The sequence below is a fragment of the Protopterus annectens genome, chromosome 7.part0 (genome assembly GCF_019279795.1).
Source record: "Protopterus annectens isolate FY-2018-M chromosome 7.part0, PAN1.0, whole genome shotgun sequence".
Taxonomy (NCBI): domain Eukaryota; kingdom Metazoa; phylum Chordata; order Ceratodontiformes; family Protopteridae; genus Protopterus; species Protopterus annectens.
The window spans coordinates 351234726-351250074 of NC_056739.1; the positions used below are offsets into that span (position 1 = coordinate 351234726).

Consider the following 15349-nt stretch of genomic DNA (forward strand, 5'->3'; position numbering starts at 1 on the left):
AACATTACATTACATACAGGTTTATTTTATTCACAGTTAGTCGGAAAATGCCTACTTACTTAGGAATTACTCATGTGAAAGTTAGTCAGGGTTTGTACATGGACAACCAGTGATATTTCGTGGATTGCCGTTCTTTTTGAACCAAAATTTGTGTTTCGTAAAACTAATACCCTTAAGAGTATTTTGGAGCATCATACCACTAATCAATTAACAACATTAACAAGAAAGGCATGTTTCGATGCCAGCACTGCAACGTTTGCCGTTATATATCTGAGGGACCTTACGTTAACATAATAACTTTTGATAAAATTATAGAGGTAACTGAGTTTACTGACTGCAACACTTGTGGGGTTGTTTACATCAGCATGTGTTCCTCTTGTCCAGCCTTTTATGTGGGGATGACTACGAGATCCCTAGCCACCCGCATTAAAGAACATTTGTATGCGATAAAAGTCAAAGATCATAATAACGCTTTATACAAACATTCCATCTCGTGCACTGCATATAAAAAAATTTTATTTTCTGTATTGGAAACATGCAAATCCGACGAGAGCTGGGGACTTTAAGAATTACATTGAGCAAAGGGAGTGCCTATGGCAAGTTAAGCTTAAATCAGATAGTTTTCCAGGACTTAATGATAGCATCAATTTGAAGTGTTTTTTAAAACATCGTAAATTAGTTATAAATAAAGAAATAGATTTATTGTCTTATTTTAATGTATAGGTATTTTTATTAGCATTAATATTATCACTAGTTTTTTATGTGCTGTTTGTTTAAATTAATTGCTTTTTCAATTGATTGGGTTATTTAAACTGGTTGAATTTCATTTTCTTTGTATTCTGATGTTGTGACGAAAGCGGAAATTAAATCATCATACGCTATTACCGGTATTCTTGTGTTTATTCTCAGCTACTTTCTGCCATTCTTGCGTTTTGTGGCCTAACCGGGAAAAGCCGAAAGACTCAACAAGTAGTAGTATTTCCTTCTGTCACACTTCTTTATAAATCTTATTCATTTCACAAATGCCATATAATTTACAGAATTCCAGCGATCTGGGCTGGCAATATTTCCTTTTATGAGACTTAGCTTTGTAAAGCACTAGAAACTAGATTCCTTTTCCTGGTCCAGAGCAGGCTTTGCTAGGACCATTGTCCTAGGATGTCTAGGTCCAGAGCAAGCTTTGCTAGGACCATTGTCCAGGGATTTCTGAACATTTTCTTCCTCCTCCCAGTCAGTTTAAGCTATGGTAGTCTGCCTGTATAGCCAAGGCTACTGCAGCAGTGATCATTCAAACATCTACTGTTATAGTATGTTTATTTGTACAGCTGTGCTTTCCAGGGCAAGCATAATTTTACTAAAAGACCATTTCACATAAGAAATAAGTCTCCTCCCCCTCCAGTGTGCAGTAGTTGCAGGGTTATAAGAGCAAAGTGGGGGTTAAGTTGGAACTAAAAATGAAATATTTTGTCCCAGTCTGAAGAGTTTATTAATCTTGCTTCTATTTGCAGATTCATTTTACTAGTTCAACTAGTTTTGTGTCGTCAGAGGTTATCGTTAAACTTTTATTAACTTGTTTCAGTACATGAATTTTCTGTTTAAAGTATTTATTTTTAGACTGTTTTCTTGGGTATTGTACTTAATAGACCAAAATGAATGTATTGTAGTAACTTATGCCTTTGTTGTGGTGACATGATAGCAATACACTACAGGAAGTTGCTTTTGTGTTATTTACTGTCATTTGTGTTGTGCATTAATTTTAAAAACAAATACACACCCACACACAAGTGACCGAGCAACCATTTGCTTAAGGAGCTTTTGTTGTCACTGTATTATATGCTCAGTGACCCCAAGGTCAGTATTGTCATCGGAACTATTCTGCTTTAGTAGTGGGTTTGCTGTTTTAAAAGATTGATTATCCATGTATTTTATTTTTACTGTGAGCAGTATATCTGTATCACTGCACTGCTTTATCTTATGTAAACAGGAACAAACCATTGCCCATTTAGGTACCTTCCTTGATGGAATTTGTTTTAAAATGCAGAAAAAAATATTTTTTCTTCACCAGTGCAGGACATACTAATAAAATGCAGTTGCAACTTCATTTAAATTTTTTTTTTGGTTGCATGTAAAATAGAAAATGCAATCTGTCTTGTGTTGCTAATTTGCAGTAGTTCTTGGAAGAGCTTTTGATATTTTAAGGCATATACGTGGTCCCATTTTTTTCTATTAAAATCAGTGTACTAAAAGTGAAAAATGTATCTTTACAGGGCAATCAAGTCTTCTCAATTTAGTTATCTTGCCTCCCTCACTTTACAGTAATAAGCACCACCATGAAGGCAATTGTAATGTTGCCTTAGAGTTAGAAGTTGGGTCACACATTTCAGTTGCTCAGTGGGTAAATATTTCAGCAGGTGATTATTTTCCATTCATGCGTCTGTTGTGCAAAAGAAGCAAATTCTTTACCTTCAACTCTATTTCCTTTCTTTTCAGGTCAACCTAGCAAACTGATGTACGTGATGCATAATTCAGAGTATCCTCTCAGCTGTTTTGCTCTCTTTGAAAATGGACTCTGTTTGGTGTCTGATGTCAATTTTGATGTTCTCATGATCAAATTGAAAGGCTTTTTTCAGAATGCCAAGGGCAACAAGATGGAGACTCGTGGGACAAGGTACCAATACTGTGACTTTCTTGTGAAAGTGGGGACTGTCACCATGGGGCCTAGTGCCCGAGGAATATCTGTGGAGGCAAGTTATCTTGTTGCACATGCATTTTAACTCTTCAGCAAGCAGATTAATCTGTTTATTACGTGTGCTTAATGAGTAGTTATTTGTGTATGCCTACATCCATACATGTTGTTTCACATTTCTTGTACTCTTTACAGTGCATATACACACACAACACGCTTTTCATATTTTTACAGTGATTAGCAACTGAGCAAATAGGCAGTATGTATATTTTAATATGCATTTTTTGTGATGTCACTGTTTTCATGCGTTTTGCACATGCATCCATATATTTAAGGTTTAGTTCATTTTAGTAGGTGTATTTGTTCCATTAATAAGCATGTAAAGGTTTTACTTCATTGAGTTGTTGACCAAGAAAGCCTACTGGACACACGTACCCCTTTTCAGGAGCGACCTGGGAGCACTTTCTGGTTATGAGTGATGTTTTCAGAGTTGCATAGTAGGCCAACAGGGGTAGAAGGAATCAAACCTGAGTCACAGGAAACCACTCATTAACAGCTTTGAGCCTTTATCCTCAATGTTAACTGACGGAGGACTACCAGCAAAGTCTTCACTTTGTATAGTTGATACATTTAGTATGTATTTCGCATTTTCATATAAAAACAAACTTTTGTACTGTATTTTCAAGTTTGATTCTTCCCACTATGCGATGCATAGTACTCCCATCCATGCAGCTCACTTCCTTGACAATGTATTTGTGCATTATATATTGATACTACATCCAGGTGACATTACTACAGTGGATATAAAGTGTACACACCCCTGTTAAAATGCCAGGATTTTGTGATATATAAAATGAGATCACAGTAAATCAATTAAAAACTTTTCCCACCTTTGATGTGACCTGTAACCTGTACACTTCAGTTGAAAAACAAATCTGTTTGGGGTTAAATGTAACAAAATACATACAATAAGATGGTTGCATAAGTGTGCACACCCTTAAACTAATACTTTTTTGAATCGCCTTCTGATTTAATTACAGCATTCAGTCTTCTTGGGTAGGAGTCTGTCAGCATGGCACATCCTTACTTGGCAATAGGGGCATCTCTTGTGCACAGCCCTCTTCAGGTCACACCACAGATTTTCTATTGGATTTGGGTCTGGGCTCTGGCTGGGCTATTCCAAAACTTTGATTGTGTTCTAGTGAAGCCATTCTTCTGTTAATTTGGATGTGTGCTTCGGGTCATTGTGTTGAAAGGTGAAATTCCTCTATCTTCAGCTTTCTAGCAGACGGCTGAAGGTTTTGAGCCAAAAGTGACAGTTATTTGGAACTGTTCATAATTCCCTCCACCTTGACTAAAGCCCCAGTTCCAGCTTATGAAAAGCAACCCAAAAGCATGACACTGGCACACCACCATGCTTCATCGTGGGGGTAGTGTTCGTTTGGTGATGTAACGTGTTGTTGTTATGCCAAACGTACCTTTTGGGATTGTGGCCAGAAAGTTCAGCCTTGGCCTCATTAGACCATAACACATTTTCCCACATGCTTTTGGAAGACTTTATGTATTGTGTTGCAGATTTTAGTCGGGCCTGGATGTTTTTCTCTGCGAGAAAAGGCTTCCATCTTCCAACCCTACCCCATAGCCCAGACATTATAGAGAATACGGGAGATTGTCACATATAGTACACAACCAGTATTTGCCAGACATTCCTGCAACTCCTTCAGTGTTGCTGTAGGTCTCCTGGCAGCATCCCTGACCAGTGTTTGTCTTGTCTTTCCATCAATTTTGGAGGGGCATCCAGTTCTTTGCAACGTCACTGTTGTCCCATATTTTCTTCACTTTTTGATGACAGTCTTCACTGTGTTCCATGGTATATCCAGTGCTGTGGACATGTTTTCGTACCCTTCTGACTGATACCTTTCAACAATGAGATACCTTTGATGCTTTGTAAACTCTCTGCGAACCATGGCTTTTTAGCAGGCAACTGAGTAAATGTCAGGAAAGTCCCATTAGGACAGCTGAATGTTATTTGGGGTTAATCAGAGTCTCTCTAATTGGCAGGTGTGTACCCAAGAAGACTGAATGCTGTAATTAAATCAAAAGGTGCTTCAGTAAAGTATTAGTTTAAGGGTGTCCACACTTACGCAGCCAGCTTATTGTACATTTTTTATTTTTCATATTTTTCCCCCTAACAGATTTATTTTTTCAATTGAGTTGTACAGGCTATAGGTCACATTAAAGGTGGAAAAGTTTCTAAATGATTTATTGTGGTCTCATTTTTTTTATCACAAAAACTTGGCATTTTAACAGGGGTGTGTACACATTTTATATCCACTGTATGTATTTTATAGTTTGGATCGACTGTGGGCTGACAGAAAACAGACCTTGGCTTGTATGGCAAAATCCAGATTTTATATTGGGAGGTATTCTGAGTCATCCATCTCTTTTTGGAGGCAGTAAGAAGTCTGGTGCTTAACTAAAATTTGGTTTCTTTATATTTCGACATTGTCATTTCCACATATTATACAGTGAATTCTGTTCTCTGTTTCTACATATTTTATTATTTAAAAGATTAAAATAGCTGTCAGAATAGCATCAAAATGGTCTGCCTAAGTGTTGCATTTAACCAGGACATTTTTCTACCCTGTCAGTTCATGTTCCAAACATTTTTAAGGATCCAATCTGTCCTAGCCTCTACGATCCATTCTGGCAGTTGTACAAGCCTGCTACATTAACTGTATGGAAGAATTTTTCAACGTTGTGGTTAAATTTCTCCTGCAGTCTACAGTTTCCCTTCTACATAGCATAATCACATTAAACTTTCCCCTTCAAAGCTTCATACGCATAAATCAGAGTCCTGTATATCTGTACATCTCTATATTATATCCTCTCGTCTCTTCTGTCTTAATGATGAGATTTTTTTCTTGTGTCCTTTTTTACCCAGTTGCCTGCCAACCATACTCTGGCCTATTCATTCTTCATTGGCAAGAGTCAACCACAGGATTGATCATACAGAAAGCCATTAAAGGTTTTATTCGTACCACCCAAACCTCATCCTCTGGATGTCAGGGCCATACCTCTCAACCTGGAAACATCAAAAATCTGGGCAAAGGCCCATGAAAAATAGGTACAGATCTGTATGCTGATTAACATAAAATTTGCATACATAATTATGTAACCCCACCCATTCCAATGGAATTGTAGGATATACCGACTTTGAAAAACAGAGAACCAAAATATGGCCCTAGAGTCCCCCTGCACCCATTCCAGTGTCCCCATAATTACTTGGTTATTTCACCCTATTTACCGTAAACACTGTAATGTGCATACTGCTTTACTTCTACAATGATTATTTGGATTTTATTTTATATCACAAAACACTAACAGACATCTGCTAAACAAAGCAATACAGTCTCAATGAAAATAGACTTAACATTAAAACTTCTCTGCCTTAACTCTCATTCATTGAAACAGCATTGAAAGCCACATCCAAAGAAAATGCCTCTGGCCAGTGGTAGATACCTTTGGGCTGATTTCAAATCATTGGACCCTTGCACACGAAACATACATGTGTTCTTTTTGATGCACCTTCCTGACTTAATCTTCCTTGTATAGTTCAGCACAATTGTTAGAGCTCGTTTTGAACATTTTTCCAGTAAGCAATGAAACAAAATGCATGAGCCAATAATGACAAAACTGCCCTAATCGGAACATTTCTATCATAAAAGTCTACTCAAACTTCTATAGTCCACCAGTATTAGTAAATATGCACAATCTCTGTGGAAGTAAAATTAATCTCAATTCCACGTTGGAGATCTGTAACTAATGAGGAGGTTGCTGCAAGCAAACAATTTTAAATTTTGTTTCATCTATAAGTAAAGTGCCTGTTGCCCTTGAAAAATACATTGCCTATCTTAAATTAAAAAAATAATAAGCTAGTAATATTTCATTGGGGAGTGGATGGCAAACTGATAACAGGTTCATAGTCAATAGGTATTTCTGTCAAAGGAGGACATTCTTAGGACTGCAGCATCAACCCCCTTTAAAAGTATAACACAGTTACAGTATCAGCACTGGTCTACACACTGTGGGAGTAGAACCCGCAGCCTTCTGCAGCAAAAGCAAATATACTACCTGAAGTGCTACTAACAGTGCAAGTACACTTTGCATAAGCAGTACTAAACTTCTCTTTACCTGAAGAACTGTGCGGCACAAGAAATCAGGAAAAAGCCAAAATTTATTGGGGGGAGGGGGAGAGGCCCAAAACAGGGGACACATTTTTAAACATTGCTTGTATAATCTTAGAAAGTTGCTAGACTAAAATGTTTTTACCATGCGTTTCCTGAAAGATAGAAAGACCTCTAAATGGCTATAGTTATTTAGTGAATTCACTTCTTCCTGATTTACCAGAAAACCATACATTTTATGTAGTATTTGTTTACTGGGAAGGTCTGACTTGGAATTAAGCTAATTTTCAGCAGAGACCTGGGGAGAAATGCTCCAGACGCATGTCTATGTATCGTGGGAGGAAACCGGAGCACCCAGGGGAAACCCACACAAACACAGGTGGGACATGCAGACTCTGCACAGAAGGCACTTAAGCTGAGAATTAAACCAGAAAACCTCTTGCTGTGAGGCAAGAACACTACCACTGCACCATCCAAATTTTAAGAGGAACAGACCAAAAAGTATGAGCCAAACACATTCCAGACATTGTGAACTTGTACAGTTGAGATACAACTCCTTCAGTCAGAAGTGGTGGTATGGGTAGAGAACTCAGGCTTTTGCTTCTTGTACCCAAGGCACAGGGTTTGAGCTGGAGTAACCCTAACCACCAGGTATACCTAACTGGGGGCTTTTACTCGCACACACGTATATCTCACACTATGTAAATAAATGCAGAGAGAGATCTGGACCATGGTTAAATACACTACAGACACACCTTACACTAAGTAAATGCAGAGATCTCAATTTAAGCAATGGACCACAGCTGAATACACTAGACTCTCTCTAGACAACCCTTGCACTAAGTAAATACAGTGACATCTCACTCAAGTAAATGCAGAGATCTTAAGTGACTGACTACGCACACCACGGTTGAATACACTAGATAAACTTGCAGAAACTGTTGAATTAGAGCAGCTGGCCATAAATACACATACTAGATAAATTGAAAGACGGCAATGGTTGAATTATTGGCTGGCTGGAAATGCAAACAACGAACTTGCACACAGTGTCTTGGCTGGCCAGCTGATAAATAAAATAATGGAATGATAGTTGTTCTTACCTGGAATTTAAATCCACCTGCCATTGCTGTTCTATTCCCTCCCAAGTCCAGCAGGCAGTAGCTGATGTCATCACGCACGCCTCTATAGGCTGGTGATGCATGGTGACATCAGCCAAAATTATAAAGTTTTAACTAATTTAAAAAAAAAAAAAAAAAAGACTGGGAAATTAAGGAAGCCACTCGATTTCATGGCACCCCAATATTTTGCCCTCAAAACTGGTAAATACAGAGGAGTTCAGTACCGTTGAGAGGTTTGGTCAGGACATGCAGTCCTCAGTACCATAAGGACCCACTCCACCTTTGTTGGGTGTGTGCTTTCCCACCCACAATAAGGCTACCTCCAAAATGGAAGCTTTGTGAGCCTAATGCATGCCACATGTGCATCCACTGCCCCACCTTCTGAATATCACTTTCATCCATGACATTCTGTACCTGCTGCTTCCAGGATAGGCTTGCCTGTCCTCCTCACAATGACTCCAGCAGATTCCTGAGTCATAAGACTGAGCTCTCAGAAGCTCTCCTCATGTTTTTTTTTTTTTTTTTTTTATCTCTCATACCATCATTTGTTTTGTATTCTGTCTGGCAATGTGACATCTTTGTTTCTATAAGGTCTCCAGAACTATACATTATATTATCCATAATCTTTTCCTTTCTTATCTCTGGATGCTACACTTTGAAATATACACCTCAACACAGCAGCAGCAAAGCTGAAATATACTGGGCTTGATGGTCCACATTTTTAATAACCTTACATCCTTATTATGGCACTAGTTCGTAGCTTGATCCTTTTCCTCTGAAGTGCATATATGTGCTTGTGTTACTCCCTGTGGATCACTGTGAAGTTATAAGCTCTGCATTTATTCGTCCATTTATTTGACCCTTCCTTCAGCATTCTTATGTGCCTCATGATAAATCTGCCTCTACCATGGTATCCTCTACAAAGAGGATGGTCCAGTTTTGCAGTCTGTATGTGAGGTTTAAGACAGACCTGCTAAATGGGTCTGGGCATAGGAAAAACTATTGTGGGATACCATTTGTCATGTTTAGCACTAATCCTCAACTAGGTACTCCACTATGCCCCTTTCACTAGCATTTCTTATGGGCTCAGAATGATTGCAGTGAGATTTACTCCTAGCAATTCATAACTGTATTTGTCATACACTGTCTATAAGAAAGGGAGTCCATCTCTCAATCACAGAAAGAAAAATGCATTCACAAACTTCAAAAGGAAAACTGACGTTTACCTTTCAAAAAATGCTGTGTTCTGCTCCCTGTATAGTAATCATAGGTGACAAATGAAAAATCTCATTTTCTTAAAAATAAAAATGGATCAAACATGCCACCAAATTTGTAAATGCTATGCTTAAATCCAGACTGTGGTGGTGAAAAGATTTCCAGTGCAAAAGTTAGTCCTTTTCTTAAATTTGTTCCTTAAAAATCACTACTGGAGGAGGTCATCTTGTTTGTGTCCAAGTTTAAATACAAGAGCAGGAAACTTGCACCTCCCTCCCAGGTGAAGTCAGAGTAGCAAGAGTTGTTGAGTATGCAAAATAAAAATCATAATGGACTTGCTTCTTTCAGTGAGTTTTTTTGCAATCATTTATAAAAACTCCTGGATGATACAGTTGCAATTGATTTTTGCCCCTTGTTACTGTGCAACTCTGTCAGTACTCTGTCATTTTTCTGTAGTTGTGTTGGCCATCTGCTTGAATTTCATCCTTATTTTATGATTAGAAGCTGTACTCATTAGTACAGAACTGTCTGCCATTTATCTCACTGACAGTGGTTTGCATAGACTGTCATTTTGGATGAGCTGTGATTGCAAGAAGCTTCTAACTGTTGAAAGCATATTGTTCTATACTCTGACCTAATAGAGGGTATAGGTTCTAAGCTAGCTGTTGTCAGTATTAGTTTTCACAGATCTTGTAAGCATGCTACCTTAATGTGTCAGTCATATTTGTTGCATCTTGCCCGTCGAATGAATAGGCACTTTTCTTGGATGCTATGCAAGCTTAATTTGCATTGTGTATGCCAGCGGTCTCCAACCTTTTTGCACCAAGGACCGGTACAATGTAAGACAATTTTCCATGGACCAGCCAGCATGTGGCACCCATAATAAAGTGCACATTTATTTATTTGACATTTGTTTAACGAGGCTGCCCAACTGGACTAGAAGACCTGGGGAGAAGAGCTCAAAAGTACAATAAAAAGACAGTTGCCAAAAAAAAAAAACGTACATTCTACTTAACAGCATAACACTGATCTGCTATGGTTGAAAGGTAAGCAAACCTAATGGCAACCTTATTAACTAAGTTTATAAAAGCAATATTTAAAATCTGTCCCTATTTGGCTCTGTCCAGCACACCTCTCAAATGTAAAGATTTTCGCGGAATGTCCTTTTTTGCTTCATATTTTTGGTCTTTTTTCTCATAAAAGTGTTGCTTTCTGGCAAATCATGGGCAGATCATTGAGGATGAAGTCAGAAAATGACAGACAGTTGTTTCATACTTCGTACCCTTCAGAAAATTCATGCTAATGCAAAACCTGCATTTATATCAACTTTCTAAGTTTGTGAGAACAGTACTTGTGTGCCTATTTTGTGCCTTTGTACCCCCACTATTTTTGGCTTTGTCCAGCTTTATTGATCTAAGAGGCTGAGGCATGTGTCCAGTGGTATGGTCCAGACTTGCACAGACCTCATTGCTGCTGCTGCTAGGGATCACTTAAATTCTCCACAGTCTCCCCCTGTGACAGAAACAGTTTCTCTTGCATTCATGCACGCATTCACTCACACACACCGCTCTCACTCTTTTCCGATCTCTCACCCAGTCATAGTTACTCCTGCATTTACTCACACATGGTTCTCGCTCTCTCCTGATCAAACACACACACACAGTCACTTCCTCATTCATACCTGCATTCATTCACACATCGCTCTCACTGGCTGTCACACCCACACACCACACCTCCACTTGCGCATTCATTCATACATTCCTCTCGCTCTCCCAGTCTCACACCCACATGCCACGCATTCATTCATATATCCCTCTCACTCTCCCGATCTCTCACAATCACACACGCAGCCACTTCCTCATTCATAACTGCACTCATTCACACACCACTCTCTCTCCCGATCTCGCACACACAACCACTTCTTCATTCATTCCTGCACTCATTCACACATTGCTCTCTCCCGATCTTTCACACACAGTGTCTCCTGCTTTCATGCACGCATTCACTCACAGATGCAGACAGATACTTAGACGCTCTAATACAGGCATTCACTTACCTGACGGCCCAGTTCCAAGTGCTCCACAGCCTGGTGGTTGGTGACTGCTAGTGTATGCCCACAGACCTGGTATGCAAATATTGTGAAAATTTCAGAATGTGATAAATTTATTGGGAAATGTTGTGCTTGCAAAAGTTTTTGTTTGCTTGTACAATATAGTCTGTGATACTGGAGTTGTTTAAACATTTAAAAGTAGAATGACTATTTAAAAGATTTTGCATCTTTATGTAAAATGATTTGGGACTGTAGCAATTCTTGGCACAGAATTACAGCCAACTACGAAATAAAGGAAGAGTAAAGTCAGCAGTCCATAACATTGGCCTTAATAGTGCTACAAAATGTGATCTATAGCCTATTCAATTCATTTGAAAAACAAATCTGTTAGGGGAAAAAATATAAAATAAGTGCAATAAGCTGGTTGCACAAGTGTACAGACCCTTAAAGTAATACTTCGTTGAAGCACCTTTTGATTTAATTACAGTATTCAGTCTTCTTCAGCATGGCCCATCTTTACTTGGCAGTATTTACCCGCTCTACCTTGCAAAAGTGTTCCAAATCTGTCAGACTGTGAGGGCTTATCTTGTGCGCAGCTCTCTTCAGGTCACCCCATAGATTTTCTTTTGGATTTAGGTCTGGGCTCTGGCTGGGCCATTCCAATACTTTAATTTTCTTCTGGTGAAGACATTCTTTTGTTGATTTGTATGTATGCTTGGGGTCATTGTCGTGCTGAAAGGTGAAATTCCACTTCATCTTCAGCTTTCTAGCAGATGCCTGAAGGTTTTGGGCCAAAAGTGATTGGTATTTGGAACTGTTCATAATTTCCCCCCACCTTGACTAAAGCCCCAGTTCCAGCTGAAGAAATGCAACCTGAAAGCATGATACTGCCACCACCATGCTTCACTGTGGGGATGGTGTTCTTTTGGTGATGTGAAGTGTTTTGTGCCAAATGTCCTTGTGGAAATGTGGCCAAAAAGTTCAGCCTTCATCTCATCAGACCGCAACACATTTTCACACATGCTTTTGTAAGTCTTGATGTATTGTTTTGCAAATTTTAGCCTGGCCTGGATGTTTTTCTGTGTAAGAAAAGGCTTCAGTCTTGCAACCCTACCCCATAGTCCAGACATATGGAGAATACTGGAGATTGTTACATGTAGTACACAACCAGTACTTGCCAGATTTTCCTGCGGCTCCTTCAGTATTGCTGTAGGTCTCTTGGCAGCCTCCCTGACCAGTTTTCATCTTGTCTTCCATTTTGGAGGGGCAGACATATCTTTGCAACATCACTGCTGTCCCATATTTTCTCCACTTTTGATAACTGTATTAGCTGTGTTCCATGGTATATCCAATGCTGTGGAAACTTGTTTGCCTGAGAACTAGCAACTCCCCCCCCCCCCCCCCAAAAAAAAAAAAAGCCAACTGCATTCTGTCAGAGCAGAACATTATAGCAGACAAGTTTAATCAAGACCAGGACAAGACCCTCTAATGAGGTTGCACCCAGTGGAGTTCTTGGAATATTTCCATCTGTGGGTAACTCAAGTAGATCTGTTTGCCTCTGGTCACAGCAGTTAGTGTCTAGGCCTGGAAGACTGATGTCTTTTCATTCCCATGGACATTTATACTCTTATTTGTTTAACCGGGTTGGTCCAACTGAGCCAGTGGCCGATTTTCAGTGGAGACCCAAGGAGAGATGCTCCCGTTAAAATTAGAGATGCAACAAAAAATAAAGATTAAAATGGCTATACTAGCAAGAACCTGCACATCAATATCAGTCAGTAGTTAGGGTGCATGAAACATATCCTGAAACTCTGGTAGCTGGCTGGTCATCCAGTCCTTAACAGGACATGTCCCATGTAGTTAAGGCTACTGTAATGATGAACCACAATGAATACTGTGAAACTAGGAAAAAGGAAGTTTACCCATCATGTCCCAAGGTTTGTGATACCAGAATTAGTATATTTAAATGATGCAAGCATGTAAGGGGGTAACGCAGAAGGGCTTTCCCCTCCAAGAAAGCCCTTATTAAAGGTGGGAAAGGTTATGAAATGATTTACTGTGGTATATCACAATTATGAGTGTGTGTTGAGCAGATGGAAAGAGTACTTTGAGGGGCTGATGAATGAAGAGGATGAGAAGGTTGGATAATGTGCGGATAGTGAATCATGAAGTGCAGTGGATTAGCAAGGCGGAAGTAAGGATAGCTATGAAGAGTATGAACAGAAAGGCTGTTGGTCCAGATGACATACCTGTGGAAGCATGGAGGTGTTTATGTGAAATGGCAGTGGAGTTTTTAACTAGTTTGTTTAATGAAATCTTGGAAAGTGAGAAGATGCTTGAGGAATGTAGAAAAAGTGTTTTTGTACCGATTTTTAAGAATAAGGGTGATGTGCAGAGCTGTAGTAACTAGTGATCAGCAGTATGGTTTCATGCCAGGAAAAAGCACTACAGATGCAATGTTTACTTTGAGAGTGATGGAAAAGTACAGAGAATGTCAGAAGGAGTTGCATTGTGTCTTAGTGGATTTAGAGAGAGCATATGACAGGGTGCGTAGAGGAGTTGTGGTATTCAGTGAGGAAGTCGGGAGTGTCAGAGAAATATGTAAGAGTGGTACAGGATATGTACGAGGGTAGTGCGACAGCGCTGAGGTCTGCGGTGGGAGTGACGGATGCATTTAAGGTGGAGGTGGGATTACATCAAGGTTCAGCTCTGAGCCCTTATTTGTAATGGTGATGGACAGGTTGACAGGCGAGATGAGACAGGATTCCCCATGTATTATGATGTTTGCAGATGACATTGTGATTTGTAGTGAGAGAAGGGAACAGGTGGAGGAGACCCTGGATAGGTGGAGATATGCTCTAGAGAGAAGAGGAATGAAGGTCAGCAGGACTAAGACAGAATATATGTGCATGAATGAGAGGTAGGATAGAGGAATGGTGAGGATGCAGGGAGTAGAGGTGTGTGAAGGTGGATGAGTTTAAATACTTGGGATCAACAGTTCAGAGTAATGGTGAGTGTGGAAGAGAGGTGAAGAAGAGAGTACAGGCAGGATGGAGTGGGTGGAGAAGTGTCAGGAGTGATTTGTGACTGACTAGTACCAGTAAGAGTGAAAGGGAAGGTCTACAAGAGGGTAGTGAGACCAGCTATGTTATATGGGTTGGAGACGGTGGCACTGACAAAAAGGCAGGAGTCAGAGCTTGATGTGGCAGAGTTGAAGATGTTAAGATTTGCATTGGGTGTGATGAGGATGGACAGGATTAGGAATAAGTATATTAGATGGTCAGCCCAGGTTGGAAGGTTTGGAGACAAAGCCAGAGAGGCAAGATTACATTGGTTTGGACATGTGCTGAGGAGGGATGCAGAGTATATTGCGAAAAAGATGCTAAGGATGAAGCTGCCAGGTAACAGGAAAAGAGGAAGGCCTAATAAGGTTTATGGATGTGGTGAGAGAGAACATGCATGTGGTTGGTGTGACGGAGCAAGATGCAGAGGACAGGAAGAAATGGAAACAGTTGATCTGCTGTGGCGACCCCTGACGGGAGCAGCCGAAAGAAGATCTTTTTTATATCACAAAAACCTGGCATTTAAATAGGGGTGTGTACACTTTTTATATCCACTGTACGTGCATTAGTTTTTGTCTTGATTGTTTTGGAGGTCCAGGACGTCCACTCCTTTGGGACACAGTTACAAAAGCAAAGTCTTGAGACCTGAGTAATAGCTGGAAGGCAAATGGGAGACCTGGGGTTGAGAGACAGTTGCCTACCAGAGTAACTCATTTTTTACAACTCCCGGCACTAGGATCTGAAATGAAAGGGGAGCTGATGTTTGTATACAAACTAATTTGATAAACCGCTGAATTCTTCCCCTGTGAAGTCTGGTCAAAGGATGTCATGAGAACTTGGGTGGTGCAGTGGTGCTGCGATTAACATTGTTGCCTCACAGCAAGAGGTTCTCTGGTTCGATTCTCAGCTGGGGTTCCTCCTTTGCGAAGTCTGACGTCCTCCCTGCACTTAAGTTTGTATCTCCCACATTACAAACTTATGCGGATGGAGTGTTTCTCCCTGGGCTTATGCTGAAAATAGGCTCTTTACTA

At 39.9% G+C, this 15349-nt stretch overlaps 1 protein-coding gene across 2 annotated transcripts in view; it reads left to right on the forward strand.

The window, feature by feature from the left end:
* Window positions 1-15349, forward strand: part of MED20 (mediator complex subunit 20) — a 97114-nt gene that overhangs the window by 53531 nt on the left and 28234 nt on the right. For both annotated transcript variants that reach the window (XM_044076922.1, XM_044076921.1), the window contains one exon: window positions 2491-2744. In XM_044076922.1, coding sequence (XP_043932857.1) covers window positions 2508-2744 — 237 coding nt within the window. In that variant the 5' untranslated portion in view covers window positions 2491-2507. The remainder of the gene's footprint in view (window positions 1-2490; window positions 2745-15349) is intronic.